This window comes from Remersonia thermophila, chromosome 2, assembly GCF_042764415.1.
Source record: "Remersonia thermophila strain ATCC 22073 chromosome 2, whole genome shotgun sequence".
NCBI classification, from domain to species: Eukaryota; Fungi; Ascomycota; class Sordariomycetes; order Sordariales; family Chaetomiaceae; genus Remersonia; species Remersonia thermophila.
Genome location: NC_092218.1, coordinates 1,329,554 through 1,349,377, shown reverse-complemented (window position 1 = coordinate 1,349,377; position 19,824 = coordinate 1,329,554). Strand labels below are relative to the sequence as shown.

At 60.1% G+C, this 19,824-nt stretch overlaps 3 protein-coding genes across 3 annotated transcripts; 2 read left to right on the top strand and 1 right to left on the bottom strand.

Moving 5' to 3' along the window:
- Nucleotides 1-2,734: 2,734 nt before the first annotated feature.
- VTJ83DRAFT_1818 (uncharacterized protein) lies at nucleotides 2,735-3,378 on the top strand (the record flags this gene model as incomplete). Its single annotated transcript, XM_071008019.1, has 2 exons — nucleotides 2,735-2,756; nucleotides 2,855-3,378. The coding sequence occupies 2 exons, from the start codon at nucleotides 2,735-2,737 to the stop codon at nucleotides 3,376-3,378; spliced, it is 546 nt and encodes a 181-aa protein (XP_070868358.1).
- Nucleotides 3,379-4,136: 758 nt separating this feature from the next.
- Nucleotides 4,137-5,120, bottom strand: VTJ83DRAFT_1817 (uncharacterized protein; the record flags this gene model as incomplete). Its single annotated transcript, XM_071008018.1, has 1 exon — nucleotides 4,137-5,120. The coding sequence occupies one exon, from the start codon at nucleotides 5,118-5,120 to the stop codon at nucleotides 4,137-4,139; it is 984 nt and encodes a 327-aa protein (XP_070868357.1).
- Nucleotides 5,121-8,313: 3,193 nt separating this feature from the next.
- Nucleotides 8,314-10,928, top strand: VTJ83DRAFT_1816 (uncharacterized protein; the record flags this gene model as incomplete). The annotated part of the gene is made up of 2 exons (XM_071008017.1): nucleotides 8,314-10,552; nucleotides 10,636-10,928. 2 exons carry the CDS (start codon nucleotides 8,314-8,316, stop codon nucleotides 10,926-10,928), a joined length of 2,532 nt encoding a protein of 843 aa, XP_070868356.1.
- Between the last annotated feature and the right edge of the window lie 8,896 nt (nucleotides 10,929-19,824).

Sequence of the window (19,824 nt, the reverse complement as noted above, 5' to 3'; positions counted from 1 at the left end):
CAAGTCCTCCCGTTGCAACGGCAGCTCATCATGGAACACACAACCACAACAAACAGTCCGCTAGCCTCCTCCTGCGTATGTACATATGTAGTGTGCTAGTACTTGTACAGGCTGTTCGATCCGCCGACCGGCAAAACTCGCAACGTGGATGTCACGAATGGCACCTCCGCCACCCGCCGGACAGCGGTTGTCATGACAACGGGGCCAGGGCCCAGATCAGCAGCGCAAGCAAACAGCCGAGCGCAACCTCGGCAGCTGGCCAGATCTGGGTGGTCTCAGGTGCTCGCTCCAGAACGCCCGCCAAAACACGCGACGCCGCTCCGAAGCCAGACGGCGCATTGCGTAATGCAGGGATGGGGTGGACTGCCGCTCGATGGTGCGCCGTCCGGTTTGGACAAGCGCCGAGGTGGCGGCTGGGGAACAGGTCGGCGCGGTCTCTCCGTCCCGGCCGCCGCTGCGTCCTTTTTTTTCTCCCACCGCCTAGCCCAATCGCCGACACCCACGCAGATTTCCATCCAGACGACGGGAGGCTGGGAAGCAAAGGGCTCGATCAAAGATTGCAAATGGCGGCCAATCGACGGCGGCCTCGCCCAGCCCGCGGATTGTTGATGCAGCAAGGGTCTGACCGACCTCCTCCAGCCACCCTATCAGAGGGCTGGCACCAGCCTTGTGTGGTGGTGTCGCAGGAGGGTCCCAAAGATCTCCCAGTCTTGGCCCCGGCCATCCAGCCTCCCCGGAGCTGACGAGCTATCGGGGTTGCATCGTCCAGGTCCCGATTTGCCACCCGCCATTGCTTAGAAACGACCGGCGGCGTCGCCAGCGTGTGGAGCGCCGTGGAAGAGAGCGAGAAACCGATTGACATGTTGCGGCACCAGAGCCGTCCGGGATGGGCCCCGGATAGGTGCTGCGTAGTGTACATACTGACCGCTTTCTCACCGAAACGCGGTCTGGACGCAATTCCGGGACGTGGTGATCGTCTGGCCTGGAGAGGTTGGCCGGCCGGCCGGCCCCATGTGAGCTCGGCTGCTTCAGCTGGCGGCGCCGACCAGATGCTAGCTCGATTCGGAGCAGGGGAACGCAGCTCGCAGGGGGCGGGGAGGCTGGGGATGACCCCACGCGCCGAACGTCAATCAGGGCCCCCGTCCGAGTGAAACCCACATCGCAAGCTAGACCGAATCAGAGGGGAATAAACACGAACGGACCCACAGAATGTAAACACACGGCTGGGAAGGAGCTCCTGCTACGCTCGGGACGCGGCCCCTGTTCCAGGCGAGACACGATGGACCCTTGTAGAAGGCGCTCTGGCTGTCACACCTCACGTCGCTCGCATCGCAATTCGCTGCCTATCGCCGCCGTTCTCAGCGTTGGCTGCTGCCGTGCTGCTGTTCTCCATTCTCCCCGCCAACCAGCAACCAGAAGAAGCTACCGAATCCCGGAATCTCTCCGCGCCAGAAGCGTATTTGAAGCCGTCTCGCAGCCCCGGACCTGGCCTCGTTTCTTCCCTCCTTTTCCCTACACTCCCCAGCCCAGCTCTCAGTCCTCGCAGACGCAAAGCAAATCTTCACCCGATCCCCCGCCTCCACTTTCTTTCCCTTGTTGGAATTCGATTGAACACAAGAAGACGAGTCCGTTTCCAAGGATCGTCTTCTCTCGTTTTCACTCGACTTCTTTCCAGGAAAAGAAGCAAGAGTCAATCTTCTCTCCGCCTTTTCGCGTGCGTCGGAAGGTTGAGGAGAAGACTGTCTCTTCGCGCCCCTAAAGGTCGGCAATCTGGACTTTGAAGCTCGTGTTCCGGTCCCCTTCAGCGTCTTCCCGTCCTCGTACAGGGAGTCCGAGACCGCCACTCAAACCCGCATCCACGAAGAGGTCGAGATCAAGCTCCCCCAGCTCGCCGGACGGGAAGGTCAAGCCTCTTCTTCTATCCAAGAGCAAGCACATCTTCCTCCCCGCGAAGAGGGTCGCTTCAAAGAAGAGGTCCGCATCACTCGCCAAGAGGAGCAGCAACCCCGTCCCGGCATCCGCGAAGAGTACGTCCAACGCGAGGAGTACCGCAAGTAAGTGTTGTTTTTTTATTCCGCTTTTGTTTGTTTTGCTGCGCTCGCTGGAGACCGGCGGTGGCTGGGGACTTCTTCAGTTTCCGGGCCCCCCTCGTTGATTATCGCCATTCTGGGTCACCGCCCGGCCGCCGCCCCCTGTCAGGCCCACCGCCAAGGGGCCTGCAGGCCAGGGGGGCTGGGTTGGCCAAGTGACGAGGAACAACAGAAAACAGGCCTTCAACGAGCCCTGCCCCTCTTCAACCTCCTTCTTCCCTTTTCTTATATCATCACACCAACTAACCCTTCCTTCCCTCACCCTCAGGCCCAAGCCTACCTTCACCGAGACCCGTGTCGAGTACGACAGCAAGCCCCCATCGGTGATTGATACTGCCGAGAGCGAGTATCGTTCCCGCTTCCAAGCCAACTACCACAAGGAGCCTTCTGTCGTCGGCACCACCGTCACCCCTCCTCCTCGCCTCCTGACCTACAAGGGAGAAGACAAGGCCAGCAAGATCGTCGACGAGTACACCGTCGACTTTCCCATCGTCCCTGTCCGCGCCACCTACAAGAAGGAAACTTCTGTTGTCGGCACCACCGTTAACGCCCCCCGCCCGCCCCGGTCTACCTCTCACGAGAAGGTAGACATTGTCGAAGAGACCGTCGAGGGTTCTAGCTACAGCAAGACCAAGACCGCCACCATGGCCTACTACGACGAGGACGGTAAGCATAGTTTGCCCTCACGCCGCCCTCCCCAGGCCGCTTCCGCTCCTTCCGTTCTGGGTTGCACAAGTTGGCTAACCGCATTGCCCATCCTATAGTCCATGAGCGTGTTGAGGCTGGTGAGGTCCGCGAGACCCGCCGCGCCGGCCGCGCCAACTCGGCTCCTGCTGAGATCCCCCCCAACACGGTGACCATTCCGTGCCACCACATCCGCCTCGGCGACATCCTCATCCTCCAGGGCCGCCCCTGCCAGGTCATCCGCATCTCGACCTCGGCCGCCACTGGCCAGCACCGCTACCTTGGTGTTGACCTCTTCACCAAGCAGCTCCATGAGGAGTCGTCGTTCGTCTCGAACCCGGCCCCCAGCGTCGTCGTCCAGACCATGCTCGGCCCGGTGTTCAAGCAGTACCGCGTCCTTGACATGCAGGATGGCCACATCGTCGCCATGACCGAGACCGGCGATGTCAAGCAGAACCTGCCTGTCATTGACCAGAGCGGCCTCTGGAACCGCCTCAAGAAGGCCTTCGAGAGCGGCCGCGGCTCGGTCCGTGTCCTCGTTGTCTCGGACCACGGCCGCGAGATGGCCGTCGACATGAAGGTTGTCCACGGCTCTCGCCTGTAAGCGGGCGGAGCTGTAGCCTGCTCCCTTTCTCTGCCGCGTTCTCTCCTGGGAGGAAACGTGGTGTGTATGTCATGATCAAGTCAGGGGAAGATTGGATGTGTGGCATCGATGAAGGGATATGATGGACGGACCTTTTTGGATGGGTAGCTAGCTTCTCACGTGTATACATGATGACTAATGGAACGATGGATTATGGGATTTACCTTTCTGAAATGATTTGTCTCATGGTTGTGCTATGTGAACTTGGCCGTAGTGCTGCGGTGGTGATGTGGCTCTTGTGCCCCTCGTTGTTATGAGCTACGTGATCTCACGTGACAGGGGAATGACATCGTCGTAGCCACCCTTCCCCACTACGCCCGGATGGGCTCATACCGTGAATTACCACATGTGGCAACTGGTTTACTGGACTTCCTGTCTCTGTAATATCGCAAACGTGAGATGGCGGCGACTCGGGTGTAGTATTTTGGTGTTTTCGATTCACATGCTTGCTGGTCTGACTGCCCAGCCTTCCTGCCACTCACGGTTCCCTTGCGAAATGAGCGTATGTCAATCAAGCCCACCGAGGTAGTTATACATCCTCGGGTGACGTGACTCGGGCTCCTCTGAAGATGGTCAAGAGAACAGCGGACGAATTTCTTCTTTTCCATCTATGAACCTGCCTTCCCGACCATTTCTATTCGACAGACAAACCAACGACAAGTCGGGTTGTCCTCAGCACATTTCTCATTGCTGAACGGAAGCTACCAGCAAACCCGCCCTCACCTGTTCCTGTCCGCCAGCGCGTCCTTGTTCCGCTCCACGTATTCCCGGAGGCTTGTCAGCCTGATCCCGCGCCGATAGTTGACCGTCTTCTCCTTGTCCCACGACACACCTATCCCAGCGCCAAACATGTGCTGATACTTGGGCATCACATCGGCCGGCTCCTGCACTATCCTCTTCTCGAGACGCGCCAGGTCCAACACCTCCCTCTCAAACCCACCCCCGTATACCTCCTCGACGATCTCGGCAACCTCGGCGTACGACACCGTGTCTCCGGCCACGTACACCACCCCGCTCTCCCCTCCCATCTCCTCTCCGGGGCAAAACACCATCTCCGCGACCATCCTCCCGATCCCCTCCGCCTCCGTCACCGTCACCTTGGTCTCCCACCCGCCCAGCGCCCTCACCTTCCTGCCTGCCAGGTCCACCACCCCGAACCCCCCGAGGAACAAGAAGCTCATGAACAGCCCGGCCGAGACGACGGTCCACCGGGTCCCCCGCTGGCCCCGCAGGAGCTTCCTGACGGCGAGCATCTCGCCCAGCAGCTCCCCGTGCCCGCTCCGCTCCGCGGCGGCGGCGGCGACGGCCTCGTAGTCCGCCCCGAACTGCCAGGGGAAGAAGCGCCTGACGCCGGCCTGCACCGCCGCCTCGGCCACGCGGAGGAGCGTGCCCCGCGGGGCGGCGAAGCCGCCGGCGTGGACGACGACGTCGTAGCCGCGGAAGACGGCGGCGAGGGAGGCGACGGGGTCGCGGGCGAGGTCAGCCGCCTCGCAGGCGAGGGGGACGGGGCCGCGCGGGGTGGCGAGGGAGGAAGGGGAGGACGAAGAGGAGGCGAGGGATTCGGGGCGGCGGAGGATGGCGAGCTTGGTTGTCACGGCCGGGTTGTAGGACGGGTGGGCGACGAGGGCGCGGAGGATGGCGGAGCCGAGCTCGCCCGAGCCGAGGATGAGGATGGAGGTGGGGTGGGAGGGTGAGGTGGACATTGGGAGTTTTGAGTCTTGTTGTTATTGTGGTTCTTCTGGGCGGTTTCTCTCTTTTCTTTTGGGTTTTATTTTGGTTTCTGGTCTTGGGGCTTCTTGAGCTTGGAGGATGCGTGATGCCGCTGATGGCAAGCGTTGGCCGGTGAGAATCTTCCGCCGTTTTGTATTAATCTTTGGGGTCTCGCCATGGCGAACCCCCGATATCTCCAGATCCTTTTCATGGTGTTTTGGTCGGAGCAGGAGTACGAAGCACAAGCCGATGCTTAGAAATCTATAGTCTTACAAAATGGCTCCAGCCAGGGGGACCCGTGACGTCACGGACGTCCACCTTTGTCATCACTCCGTTCGACGCACTTCGGGGCCTTTGGAAAGAATGACTCTAGATTGCCAGCCGAATCTGCTAGAGATTTTCAGCGGCCGTTGCGAGCCCGTCAAGAGAGCAAAAGAAATAATAAAGTGGGGAGTCAGCACAAGAAAGACGTGAGCAAGATGACCAAGCAAGACCCGACCCGTGTAAGTGTAAAGCTACGATATCTCCGGTTAACTCCGTTCCTTTCACCACGCGTCTAACCGCTCTGTAGGTTACGCTCCTGACCGGTTTCTCATCATGATGCATGCTTCACGCCATCGTCGCTCTTCCCTCAAGTCCATCATACGCTTTGGAGGCAGTGGTGGCAGCAAATAATGTTCGCAGCTGGGATGGGCCGTGAGGCTCCCCTTCGCATGTCATGCGGGCTTACGCATCCAACCAATGGAACCATCCGGCTGACCAGGCTACGGGAATGTGTATCAACTAATAGCTTACGCTTGGCCTCATGAGGGGCACAACGGGGAATCATGCTGTGTGCTTTGCTTCGCGAGAAGAAGGGACGAAAACGGCCTCGAGCTTCTGTGGATTTGACGGTGCTGCTCCATGACATCCAAATGACAACGGCTACCACACGCAAACGCAGTTCATCACACAACGGCCCGGACTACGGGTGCCCCGAGGTTTCCCATTCTTCGGGCCCTACTGTGTACAGACGCGCGAGCGCGCGCGCGCGCGCGTTTTGCTCACCGAGGCCCGTTTTTGTCCACCTGCTCCGTCAACCTTGGGAGGCAGGGATGGTCTGGTAGGCAAACTGCAGGAGGCTGTAGCTATTTTCGCTGCCACCGCCGAGCGGTCATCCTGCTCCTGATTGGCCTGGGAAGACGTATGCGGGCGCCACCCTCAGCAGCCGGGCAACTTTTTGCTACGCCCGTGTGACACCAACGTCCCCCAAGCCGGCAACGGCAACGGGGGGACATATTTCAGCGCGGCCGCGGAGGTAGGATGAGAACCCGGCCGGACCACACCCGCGAGGATGGCCGGGCGGGGCAGCGTTCCTATCTCCCACGTGTGCGGGATGTGAGGGTGTGAGGTGGGCATCAAAGGGTGAGGGAGAGGGTGGTGCATGCCCGCCGGGTTGGATCAGCAGTGAGGGAGGGGGGGTCGAGCGTGGTGAGGAAAGGTGAGGCAGCTGGGAGGTGTGACAGTGATTGCCTGCCTGCCTTGGCTCCCAGGTGCATGAACTGGTGGCCAGTCAGAAGCGGCAGACTAGGTGGCGAGCGGGTTGGGTGTTGGGTCCATTGGTGCCCGATATCCAGAGCAGACGGTGTCATGCAGCCTTGCGTGCCATCCCGAGCCGGACACTCCACCAGGAACATGACGGCGGTTTGCGTCTTGCTGAGGTGCTGACATGCCGAATCGGTTCGTGAGCCCTTCAACAAACGTCACGAGAAGGAGGAGCGGATGGGCGCTGGGGGGAAAGCAGGGCTGCTGCTGGTGCCACGAGCCGGACTGCTCGCTTGACACCGTCGATCGAAGCGGCGATCGGATGACAGGGCTCGTGTTTCTCCCTCCAGGCTGCGGCGCCCGAGTCGCAGCGGGTCGTGTTGATCCCAAGCCAACGACGGGTTTGGTGGGACAGAACCGACGTCATGGATTGTGGCAGCTTGAGGCGATGTGTGCCCGGCCGCTGAGGGGTTTCGGACATGATTGCCTCGCATCGTGATGTGGGGCAGGCAGTCTTGAGCTAAGCCAGTGGCCGGAGGGCAAAACTTCATAGCCACGACGGCGAAGGAAGCTGATGATCCAAATCCATACCAGTATACACTGCTGCAGCATCACCAAGTCCGCCTTGGCGTGAACAATGCCAACCGTCAGATGGCCTGGTCGAATCCGAGAAGAAGCGTGAGGTGGGAAGAGAGTGGCGTTGGTGTGTTTCGGGGTTGCCTTTTGGATTCTCGAAACCAGCATTGGGCAGGGCCATGCCCCACTTGGATCCGCCGCTTCCCGGCTCTAGGTTTCTTCAACCGTCGAATGCGGAGGGCGGGAGGAAAGAAGGGATGAACGATGAGGAATCGGACGTTGAGCATGACAGGGAAGGCTTGTCTAGCTACCTAGGTACCCTAGCCTGGTAGGCAGGCTTCCCAGGTTGGCGTCTTCCCACACTTCCAGGTACCGGGCATTCACTTGACCCAACTCCCAAATTCCCTTACCTTCCAGTCCTTACCTCCAGGTAAGGTACCTGACTTCACCCAGAAACATCCCAGGGACGGCTATTTTCAGTGCTGCACCTAGGTAACACGGACCCGTCATCCATCCAAGGCTGTTATCTCGACGGGCTTCCTCTCTCCAGCTGTCGTCCTCGTTTTTCCTGAACAGCCCTTGTTTCTGGCGCCGGATGGAGGCGGACCGCTGCCCCGCCGTGACATCGGAGCCCCACTTTTGCGCACTCGACTTATGACTGCATTGCCCGCCTGCGCACACGCACACACACGCATATACACACACACACACACACGGGCATTTCGGCCTGCTACCCTGTACTGGTCCCCTCTTCATCAGGGCGCTGCGCCTCCGGAGGGCAGAGGGCGGGACACCACCTCACCACTCTTGCGCACACCACTTATCTCTCACCTTTTTATCCCCGGCTCTCCGGGAATATCCCCCCCCCCCCCCTCCGCACGTGCCTGGACAGTCACCGCTCTTTTTCCTTCCTTCTGAGAACCCCTCCCTCTTCTGCCTGGCGCTGCCCTGTACGCACCATCAGCATCTCACGCCGTCGTCGTCGTCGGGGCGGGCAGTTTGAAGAGGCAGACCCGAGGTACTTTTCGTGCAGCGCGCGGGGCTGGTTGCGCTTCTTCGTCTCCCCCCCTGCTGTCGACTCCCGAAATGACGGACCCTTCCCGCTACCGATATGAAGGGAGGCGTTCGCCTCCCGCCTACAATCCTGCTCGCTCCTCCATGCCCGTCACCAGCGACGCCTATGGCTCGCTCTACGCCGGCGATCTCCACGCCATGTCGGCCTCGCACCATGAGGGCATGACCCGCTCCGCCGAGTTCCGCGCGGGCACCGTCCCCGCGGCTGGGACCACGTACGCTGCCAGGAAAGACGAGCCCCTCAGCCGGAGCACCACCGTTACCGAGCCCGCCCGGTCTCACCACCGCGGCCTCGACGCTCACACCAAACGTCCCGTCGTCGTCAACCTCAACAAGCACGCAGGCCTGCTCTCCCCGAGGTCCGGGAGTCCCACGCGGGACCCCTTTCGCTCGAGCGAGGAAGGCCCCTATTACGCCGAGCCCGCGTCCTCCATCCCCCGGGGCCGCCCGCCCCCCTTGGACGACGAAGACTACCGCCGCTTGCGCGAGAGAACTCATCACGACCGGCTTGCGAACCGTCCTTCTGCTCCCGACTCGTACCGACCTACCCGCGCCGCCTCGCTCTACGCCGGCCCGAACCACCGCCCCGCCCATCCCACCTTTGAGTTCAGCGAGGACGCCTACGAGTACACCAAACCGAGCGACCTCGCTCGCTACGATCTGGATCACGACCGCCGTCCCAAGGCCCGCCGCCCGAGCATCGACCGGTACTATCGGCCTACCGTCAGCATCAGCACCGACCTCACGCGTCCCTTCGAGCCGCCAGAGAGGCGCGCCCACGGTCCGCCGCCGACAACGAGGGGGCTGGACAAGATAGGATGGGGGGCCACGGCCGGCGGCATCTACGACGGTGCCGGCGCCCGCATGCCCGTCCCCTCCGCTCTGGATTCGGGTCCGGAGCCGCGCCGTTTGGAGTACGAGGCTCCAGGGAGCCCAAGAGGTCGCCCTTACGTCGAGGGCTACTACGATGACGATCCGTACTACTACCGAGACGTAGACGAACAAGACGTTGAGTACTACCAGGACGATCGCGTGCCTGCCCGCGGCTTCGGCATCCTCGTGGACCCGAATGACGTGGAGAACCTCCGCGACCCTCCGGAGAAGGTCTACCGCGAGGACCGCCGCGAACGCCGGGACCCCAAGCGCTACGAGGTTGTCGAGTCCAGGCGGAGGCCGGAGGACTACGACCTGGAGATCGTTCGCCACGAGCACGACGACCGAGACCGTCGGAGGCGCCGCGATCGCGACCACGACGACGAACCAGACGGCCGGGGAGACAAGGCACGCGACAAGGCGGCCGCGTCCCTCGCCGTAAGGAAGAAGGACGACAGGGACCGCGACTCGTCCCCGCCCCGAAGGTACAGAGACGAGGACCCCGAGAGCCGGAGGCAAGAAGACGCCGACCGCTCCAGGTCTCGGAAGGAACCTTTGCTTGGCGACGAGGAGTTTGAGATTGTGGAGCACCCGAGGGATCGCGTAAAGGCGCGCGACGAAAAGGAGAGCAGCCCCGATGCCACGGAGACCAAGGAGGCCAAGGACAGAAAAGAGACCAAGGGGGACAGCAAGGCTCTGTCTCCCCGCGACGGCTCGCCGCCCTCGGACGATGCAAGATCGAAAGACCGGCGTCGGCCGCGGGACTCGGCTTTCAACCCCAACGACACGGCCGCCCTGGCGGAGATGAAGGCACGGCTGGCCGAGCTGAACGCCAAGGATGATTCCCGGGCGCCTGAGGAGCCTTCTTCTTCCAAGGACAAGAACCGTCCGGTCGCGGACAAGGACCGTCCGGCCGCGGGCAAAGATGAATCGTCAACCAAGGAGCCGTCGTCGGATCGCCAGCCCTCGTCCGAGAAGCGCGACCCAGACAACAAGGATGCCCCCAAGGACGACGGCGCCCCGAGCCGCGACCCGGCGGCTGCTCCCGCGCGCGAGGAGAAGCAGGTGCGCGTGGTGCCGCCTCCCAAGGAGCCGGAGAAGAAACCCATCAAGGGCATCCTCAAGCAGCCCCGGGCGCACTTCCCCGAGGAGCCCAATCCGGTGCGCGAGGGCGTGGCGCCTCACAAGGACGACAAGTCCAAGTCCGATGTGCCCCCGGGTGCTCGCTGGACAAAGATTAGCCGCAAGATGGTCAACCCGGAGGCCCTGCGTATTGGAAAGGAGCGGTTTGAGGTCCGGGACGACTTCGTCATCGTGCTGAGGGTGTTGAGCAAGGAGGAGATTCAGGAGTATGCTGCTGCCACGGCTCAGCTGAGGGGTACGTGTTCCTTTTCTTGCTCCGCATGCCCAGGCATCTCTTTCCGTGGAAAGCATGACGGATGCTAACGCCTTCCATTTCAGAACGTCGTCGGAGGGAGCTCGAGCGCGCCGAAGCCCGTGCCGGCGGCAACAACGATGCCGACTACGACAAGGAACGTGACCGCGAGGATGACGGCGACAAGAAGCAGCGTCACCATCGCCAGCACCGGCGCGGAAAGGATGAGGATGAGCGGGATCGGCGCGAGAGGGAGAGAGAGGATCGGGAGCGGGAGCGTGACAGACACTCGCGTCGCGGCTATCGTGGCCGCGAGGAAGACGTCGAGGATAATGTGGTGGATGTTAGGAGGGCGCATTATAGGGGCCACCGGGAATAAGCAGGCGATGGGGTGGTTGGGTGTATGATTCGGGGTGGTAGAGCGTGTGTTTTCTTTTTTGCATTTCGGCGGCGGACTTGCTTGGATACCTAGACACATGACTTGTACTAGGGGAGGGATGGGTCGGTCAGTTTATGCGTTATGAGCTACGTGATGAGCTATGAGTTATGACCTGATTGATGGCTGGCAGATACATGAGGGCCCCAAAAAAGGGTTTGGCGATGGCATGCATAGGAAGGAAGGGGGTTTGTGTTGTATTACCATGATGTCGTCTGAGTGTTTACGCGTTTGGTGTATGTATATTTGCGTGTCAATGATCACAAGAACGGGAAGACCGGCAAAAAAAAAAAAAAAACAGGCAAAAGAAGAGTGGTTGATGTTATTTCATATCTTTCTGGATATCATCCTGCTCGACTTGTGTGAGTTGACGACATGATTGTTCACATCGACCCCCTCTCCCAGGATGAAGCAGAGAGTTGGCCTTCGCCCCAAGAGTGAACTCTAGCATGTCCAGCTTCCATCATCATCAGGACCCTTGGATATCTTACATAAATCACAACAACTCGGATACTTTTGTCCATCTGTACATGGTCATCATTCAACGTTGAGCCCGCATAGTTGCATGAGAACATGTCACTTGAGATGTGTAGACATAGGCGTGAGCGGCTCGGAGCCTGGATCAGGCCGACCATGGATCTGGCGTGTTTGTTTTTATGAATCGTTAGGTGCTCCCTTGGTCTTCAGCCGGATCAGAGCGATGTTCGGATGGATGTCATCCGTCGAGGTTCAACCACGCAGCATCGCTCGGTGTAAACATGGTCCTCGCTGTCGCGGCGGCCAAAACCTCAGCGTCGAACAACCCTGCGTACAGAGCCTCCCAGCCTCTCCAGCTCCGTGACAAAGGGGAGATAGCCCCGCGAACTCCCGAAGGATTCGGATGAACTCCTTGACGCCGACGCCCTCTAGGGTAGGTATGAGAAACAGCGAAGAAGCTCCCAACAAAGGTTTGGTTCTTGGACACCACGTCGTCGGCAACCATCGAGCCCGGGACATGGGCGTGTCCACATGGTACGTTTGGCTCCAAGGTCAAGGCCACCGCTTCACATGACTAAGTCTTGCTCTCCGTTTCCCGTCGAGGCTTCGCATCCTACCCCCCGGGGTTCTCCAACGATCACCACCACCACCACCACCACCACTACCACCATCACACTCGTCGGGACTCTCTGGCCTGGGGTGTGTCGAGATCTCCCGGGAAAAAAAAGAGCAAAGGCCTTCCCCACGTTTGAAGCCACCTGTAGTTCTCCAAAACGGTAGGCACATCACTTCCACGTCCACCGTCCAGCAACCGTTTTCCCTTCGGCTTGCTTCGGCATACTCTAGAGCCTGGCGAGAAGGGGGGGGGGGGGGGGGGGGCTACGCTTTTCACGGCTTTATCGGGCAGCACGGGGGAGGTGGAGAAGGTGGTGGCGGCATGACCATGATGGCACTATCATCTGCGAGAGAGAGAGAGAGAGGGAGAGAGAGAGAGTGAGTGTGTGTGTGTGTACGCAGTGTGTGTGTGTGTACGCAGTGTGTGTGTGTGTACGCAGTGTGTGTGTGTGTACGCAGTGTGTGTGTGTGTACGCAGTGTGTGTGTATGTGTTTGCGTGTGACGGAGAGGGGGCTGTTTCCTGCCTACCTACCGCCGCCCTTCCTCATCTCTCCATATCCAAGCAGACGTGATTGCCGCAAGAGCCCCGATCGTTAGCTTTCATTTCCACGCATCATCGAAAACAACATCCGAGGTCCCGAGGAGATGGCCTCGAACGCACCCGACGCCCGCCGCCTGATCGATCGTCTCAACTCAGCGGGCGTCGGCATGACTCGGGGGGTGCGAGCGGGGGGAGGCGCAAGGAGTTTCTATGAAAAGATTTTGACTCAAGGCAGCGCGAGATGGACCCGAGCAAAGTTCCCTTGTGACACAGGAGGCGGAGATGGCAATCGACGAGTGGCGGCCATGACGACACTGGACGACGAAAGAACGCTGGATCCATCATCAGCTTGGCTGGTGGGTGTTCGACGCGTGAGACCGGCCCTTGGGAACCACGACCATGTGCTTTTCGCACCGACCCTCCCCCTTCTCCGTGGCCCTCGAGATCGACAGCGGAATCGAGGAAGTGCGAAGGGAGAAGCGAGGATTGGCAAAAACACAAGCCCTCCTCGGGCCAGCGATTGCAATTGTCATCGACCGGGTTCGAGATCCTCGATCCTCGTTCCTCGGCGGACTTCCCACAGCATGCACTGTCCGTTGCAATCTGCGCCCAAACACTAACGGGCATCATCATCTGGCACGCCGGTTGTGTCTACCCAGGCAACGCGTCGTTCGATGCGGGATGGCAGGGGGCCAGAGAGAGCCCAGCATTTCATCTCCCACCTGTCTCCCAGCAGCGGGTTGGATGATCATGATAGAGGTGTGAATCATGGGGACGTCAAAATTTCCGTGGGCCCGCGACATAGCCCGTCGTCATCCATGGGGCCGGCCATCCATCCATCACGAGCTGAGCGCTCCGTCGAACGCTGAACACCGTTGACGGCGGAATGTCTAGCACCGTCTCCGTTCCTGGGAGATCGCTCATCTCAGGCCATCTTGAGACATCGACTCAGACAAAAGGGAATGAACTGGTCGCTCTTGTGATGTGACAATTTGGAGCCATCGCCAGCCTCATCCGTCAGATCATCCATCTTCTTCTTTTTCCCAGCGCACGAACCACCCGAACCACCACCGCAGCGGCTTGGAATCAAGGCTCACAAATGGAGACGGTTCGCGATCGCCACGTCGTCTGTGTTTCACTGCAGAGGGCGAGGAGAGGCAGTTGGGAGAGGCCCAAGATTACTGCTGTTGGTCATGTTCCCGGCCCGGTAACTTGAACGGGCAGCGGTTGGCATTCTCATCGCCGTTCATCATCATCATCAACACAACGTCATGGAGGTGCCAGCCAGTCAGTCTGCAACACGCCGTGCGCTTGTACCCGTGCCGTGAGCGGGGCGAGGGCCACGGGGCAGGGCCCTGGGCGGCGGATGCGTTGCCCTTTTGCTTTTTCCTTTGGCAGGAGGGCTCGCGGCGTGGAAACACGTTCCCAGGTGTCATGGCTCGGCAGCTGGTCAGCCAGCTCGTCCCTGACGAACCGGACGTCCTCATCCCAGACGACATGTCGCCGCGACGCGTTGAGACACAAACGTGAGCTGTCTACAGCCCGGCTCGGGCACCGTGGTTGACTCGAGTTGGCTCGTTAAGCTGGCAGGTCGCTTCTCGCACTGCGACGGTGACGTGTCGATTCTGCCGTCTTGCGTTGTACGCCGTCATTCTGTTGACCGCCTCATGAGAGAGCCCGTCGTCCCCGCAACAACGGGGGGCTAGTGGCGCTCTTGGTCCAGCGAGACGCTTGACGTTTGAAAATACGCTTCGAATGCTGGCCTGAGCATTGTTTGCGAGAAGGTCGGTGTCGGAAAAAGCTCGGCCAAGAAACCGACGGACGCCTTTGCTTGCTTCACTCCTCCCGTCGGTGTTTTCCCAAATTGATCCCAATACACTCCCCTCCCTCCCCCCTCTCTTTCAGGGCAAAGACTTGAGCACGTCGCCTCGGCCTTCTCTCGACCGACGCGGTCGACACCAAGGTCGTTCGAGAACGTTGCGCCTCGCGATATCTTGGCGGCCGTCCGCGAGCTTCCCTGTTTTGGGGTGTTCGCGTCGTCGGTCGTCTGCAGGTTTCCCGTCAGGGGTAGCATCGACAATCCTGTGCCGCCTTTTGCATAGTCAACGGACCCCTGAAGAGTCCCCGCCAAATTTCGGCAAGGGTGCAGCGCCGATGGGAACCCGCACCGGTGCGATGGGGAATAGGAGGCTGGCCAGGGGGAACTCGACGTTTCTCTCGAGAAACATCGGTCCCCATGCATCCCGCTTCGAACCCTCGCACCAAGCAGCGACCAGGCTCTGTCAGCGCCCTGGTCTCGACGCGCCAAGTCGACGGTAAGGCTGCTGGGGCGAATGCAGACCTAGGGCTCCCATGAGGCTGGTTTCGAACGTAGTATACATGTGTATGGTAGCTTATGTACGAAACAAGGCGAACAGCATTACATACAAGCTCTCTTCCCGCGAGGGCTTGTTGTTTGTCGTCGTCGTCGTCCAAGCTTCGACACGGTCAACAAAATCCTCAGCCACCCAACATGGAGGGTCGAACAAACCAGCAAGGCACAAAAATTGGAGCGTTCTTGGCAGGGGAGCGCCATACCTCATCACCGCATGTGATTAACAGGAAACAGCCTAGCCGTGGTCCGTAAAACATGTCGCGGGATCGGCTCAATGAACGAACGGGCGTTGTGCCAGCAGACTGACGAAAAGGAGATTAACGACGCGCGAAACCCCAAAAGCCGCGATTTCCTCGGAGCGAGCCAGGCGTCCCCCCCCCCCCCCCCACTCTGCTGACCGCGATGGCCGGTGAGCTCAGAAAGGAGCAGACGCCAGAGCTGATTTGCGTCCTGCCTGGTGCGGTCCCGCAGCCGGGCACTTGTTTGCTGCAAGCGCACTGACGGTGAGAGGCCTGTGATGAGAGAGACCCACCGGCTGAAATGAAGAGAGCGTTGTTGTGTTCACATTCGGTTTGTCCTGACCGGCGGTTCTTCTCGGCAAACCTGTCCAGAACGCGCTTCTGTTCCGCCTTTGCCCTGTGTGGTGGAGCACTCGTGAACCAAGACGGCATCGCCGACTCTTCTTTTCTGTGTACCTCGGGATGGCTTCCACGGCGAATGTGGGATGTTTGGCTGCCGTAGCCTGGGAAAACGGCTCCTCCCACAAGCGCAAGCGAGCTGCCAGCCAAGCACAGCCGGGGGGCGCAACCTTCAGCCCACCGCCTAGCGACCCAGCCATCCACGATGACCGCTCTGGATACGCGGCTAGCCCGGCTGGGGGGACCCTTCGACAGGTTCCCGATTCTCTGGCTCGCTCTGGTGTCACGATATCAACGCCGGAACACGCTCTCTGCTGTATACTACACACCACACGACATATGGATAGCACAGCACACCCGTGGTGTTGATGCTAGAGAGTACCAGGAAGCAACCGTAACGCGGGCTGCTCGGACGTTCCAGGAAACAAATGTTACCGGTACTTTCATAACCGACTAGCCAGCACTTTACATGAGTTGTCGGTGAGCAGGCGTGACCGGTGTGAGGCAGAGGAAGCGGTGTTTCAGCCTCCGGAACCCACCGCATGAACGGAAGAGATGCCGGGCCGTCAAAACGTGTTCCAGTAGCGAAGCCTGGCTTCGCAGCCGTTGCTCAATATGAAGTTGATCATCGCGAAACGTTTTGAATGTGATGCGCCGAAAACGCGCGAAATACCGACTGCGTACGCCGTACGCCCTGGGAAACCGGAGCCGTCAGAGCAGCGAAGCGTACGCGTCGTGCTTTCAAAACGACGCATCATCCTCGTTCCGATTTTGCTGTTTCCTATGAGAGAACGTTCGACGGAGAGGTAGCAGGGGTTGGTGAGAAGCTGGGAACCCCCCCCCCCCCCTTGAAGCGGGATTCTGCGTGCGAGCTCAGGCTTGCTTTCCGATTGATGGACGCCGGGGACAGTGGGGCCAATTGGCAGCGTCGCAGCCTTACCTGCTGGAGCGGTTGCCAGCTCCTTCACCTGTTCAGTACGCAGTATGTTCGGTGAGGGTGGCCGATCCAGAACGTAAGCGACGAGGGCCAGACTGTGTCCCACTGTCCACGGCACAGTGCAGACGCAGAAGTACAGCCGAGACAGAAGCCGCCGCAGGTTTTCGGGAGATGCAAACGGTTTGAGATCATCGTTTGTGTGTGCTTGTGCCGCATCGTCCCGGGCGGCGAGCAAACCATCCCAGCACATGATCCTGGATGGGAAGGTGAGGGTGATACCAGATCTTCGGGAGTTTCTGAGCCTCATCGTGGGAGCTTCCAAGGGGCCGGGCTCTGCGTTGGGGTCCATTGGCGGCGAGCCCGCTCCACGATGGACGGCTAGGGGGGCGGGGAGGGCCATGTTTGGCCAGCCATCCTGTCCAAGGTTGCCGACCCGCGTCCTCGACAATCCCCGCAACGCCAGGATGGCGGCTGCGGGCAGGGGTGAGCGAAAGCTTGATTGTGAGCACAAGAGAAGAGGCCTGTCGACCGTTATGGCGCACGCCATCCCATCCTTGCCGTCGTTGGACCTCAGCACCAGCTTCACCACCAGAGAATCCTCTGATGCGAACCACGCTGCATCAAGCGTCTTGTTGCTGAATTGCCCCCCCCCCCCCCGTCCCTCCAGGGCCCGGAGAGCCCATCGGGAAACCATTGCCACGGCATGACATGGCAAAGAAGCCGAATCCGAGGGGTTGTATCATCCGAGAATGCCAAAGCATCTACTTGAAAGAGGCGAGCTAGTTGCGGTGAGCGCCATGCATGAGCCGATGGATCGATTGGATGTCCAGCAAAATACGACCCGGCACAGGCGTAGCGTCGACGATAGTGCGGCCCATAGCGTAGAGAGCTTGTCGGGTGTTTCTTTTTCTGGCTTTTGTGGTGCAAAGGATTGACTTTGTGTCAGAAGCTGTTTCGTGCTTGGAATGCAGAATATGCGGCATCTGCAGTTTGGACATCCCGCGTATGTCGGGCCGGGATCATTCCATTGGCTGTCAATGTCGGCCGATGCCCGCAGCTGCCGGCTGCCTGGTTGGTCCAGAATTTGCACAATGGCAGGACCAACCTTCCGCACATGCAGCGAGGGAGGGCGGGCATGCAGTCGACAGAAGGAGCAATGCGGACGCGGTGCAGACTGGTGGAGGGAGAGAGGGGAAGGTGGTGGGTGGGGGGACCTGACCCGGGGGTTCCTGCGGTGGCGGACAGCCAGCCCCACCCCCCCTTCACCTCTCAGGTCTCGCTCGCCCGCTTAGGTTCCGGGTTCTCACCTCTGGCCTTCAATTCCTCCGCTGCGCGGCACCTTGGCCCGCTTGGGTGTCGACGGAAACGCCACTTCAACAGCGATTTCGTGACAAACCAAGGTGACGATCCTGAAGCGCAGCATCGGGCTTGGCCGCCTTGTTCCAGCTCCAGACGGATGGAACGCCAGGATGACACGTTGTTCTGGTTTCGGTGAGCATTACGAAAGAAAGGGTTGGCCCATCAGCCTAACCGCGCTTCCAGCATTCCATCCAACCAAGTCGTGGTGCCCGATAGATGCAGTGCTCCGTGCTCTGTGCTCTGTGCTCTGTGTTTTGTCTTCCGTGGGTGCTTCGTGCTTGGTGCTCCGGACCGCGCTGCCAGGCCTGAAGCTCCGGGATCCGGTTGATCATCCCCTCACCAGCTCGTCAAAGTTTCCAGGTTCTTTCGACCGTCGTTCCGTTTCAACATGCCCAACCTACTGCCCTCATGGTCCATGGGCGTTGGAGAACAAATTGGGGAAACCCTGCTCCGCGGCGGCTGCTGAAGCCACAGCCTGCCAACCTGGTGAGCCAGCCCTGGCCCTGTCTATCCCCGCATTTTCCAGGGCAATGGGCCAGGCCGAGTCCAGACGGGACAGGGCCTAACCGACAACATGGACACATCTTTTCCTCACGCTTCCCCGAAGCCGACGGTTTGGCCTCACCATTGTTCTAACAAACGCTGTCAATGCGCACTAGGCCAGCGGTGTCAGCTGTTGTCGCCGATCGGATCGGAGCTCTCTAGCACCCGCGGGCTTCTCCCTGCGGCACCTCGTATCAGCCCACGCATCCGAGAAGCATCATTGTATGCATTTCATTGCTTCAATGACAAACCCGTGCTGTCGCACCGTCCAAATTTGTGTGTGCGGGGCGCGGCGGTGCTGTCTCGTCGGCTTCCCCTCGCCCGGGAAGCCCTAGCTGAGGCTAGCCACGGGAGCATCGACGGGAGGCCAGGTTAGGGGGATGAACCACCAGGAACCACGCATCCCGGGCGGTCTTGTCGGCATTCACGTGTTCGCGTGCAGCGGCGTGTCTAGAGGCGCCCCACATGGATCCCTGCATGGCCACGTCGTGGTTGCAGAGAGGGGGGAGGGGACGCGGACCCGAGAAGGCTCTCCAGCCCAATGGCACCGGCTGTGATACAAGCTGGCAGAGGTCCTAGCAAGAGAAGGCCATCGTCGACGACGACTGACCCGGACAAGAAGACGCCGGGCGCCGGGCGCACCCTTCTCTCCTCCAGATTTGGGACGCCTGCCAATTGCCACACGGAAGCAATCGCCAATCTGCGCAGGCGGCCTTGCTGTGACGACCCGACAGGAAACCCTCTGGCGCGCGCTCCAACTGGACCGCCTACAGCACCCCTCTGCTGCGCTGTCTGTTGCCGTTGGACAGAACATCGGCGGAATTTTCGATGAATGTGGATGCCCGAACAGATACTACTGCCTGGTGGACAACGGATCATGTCTCTCCGCTCTCAACGCAGGTCGCATCGACCTGCGCAGTAAGGGAAGCATTTGATTTCAAGAGGTTGAAATGTCCAGAAAAATGTTGGATCTCACCGTCTCCAGCCATGCAGACTTGGCAGGCCCTTTCTTATCTCCAACACCCTGGTCCCGGATGGCGTGCCGCGCGAACTGGTGGCTCCCGCTCGCAACCATCCACGGGACCCCTGTCCAACAAGTTCGAGAAGTCTGCAAACCAAATCAACGTTAACCATCAGCGCCCCGTAATGTAGTGTATAAAACAATCGCCGGCCTCCCACGTAGTTGCTGCACACCGCACGGGATTCACTCTTTTCTTCTTTCTCTCGCCTCTTGCATGCCCCGAGGACCCTGGCCCTTTTGCTCTCTGGGATCCCGTCTTTTGTGCTGAACCCACCACTGCCGTGTAACGGGGGCATTTGCCGCGAAGATCCCAGCTTTTTCTTCAACAGCTTG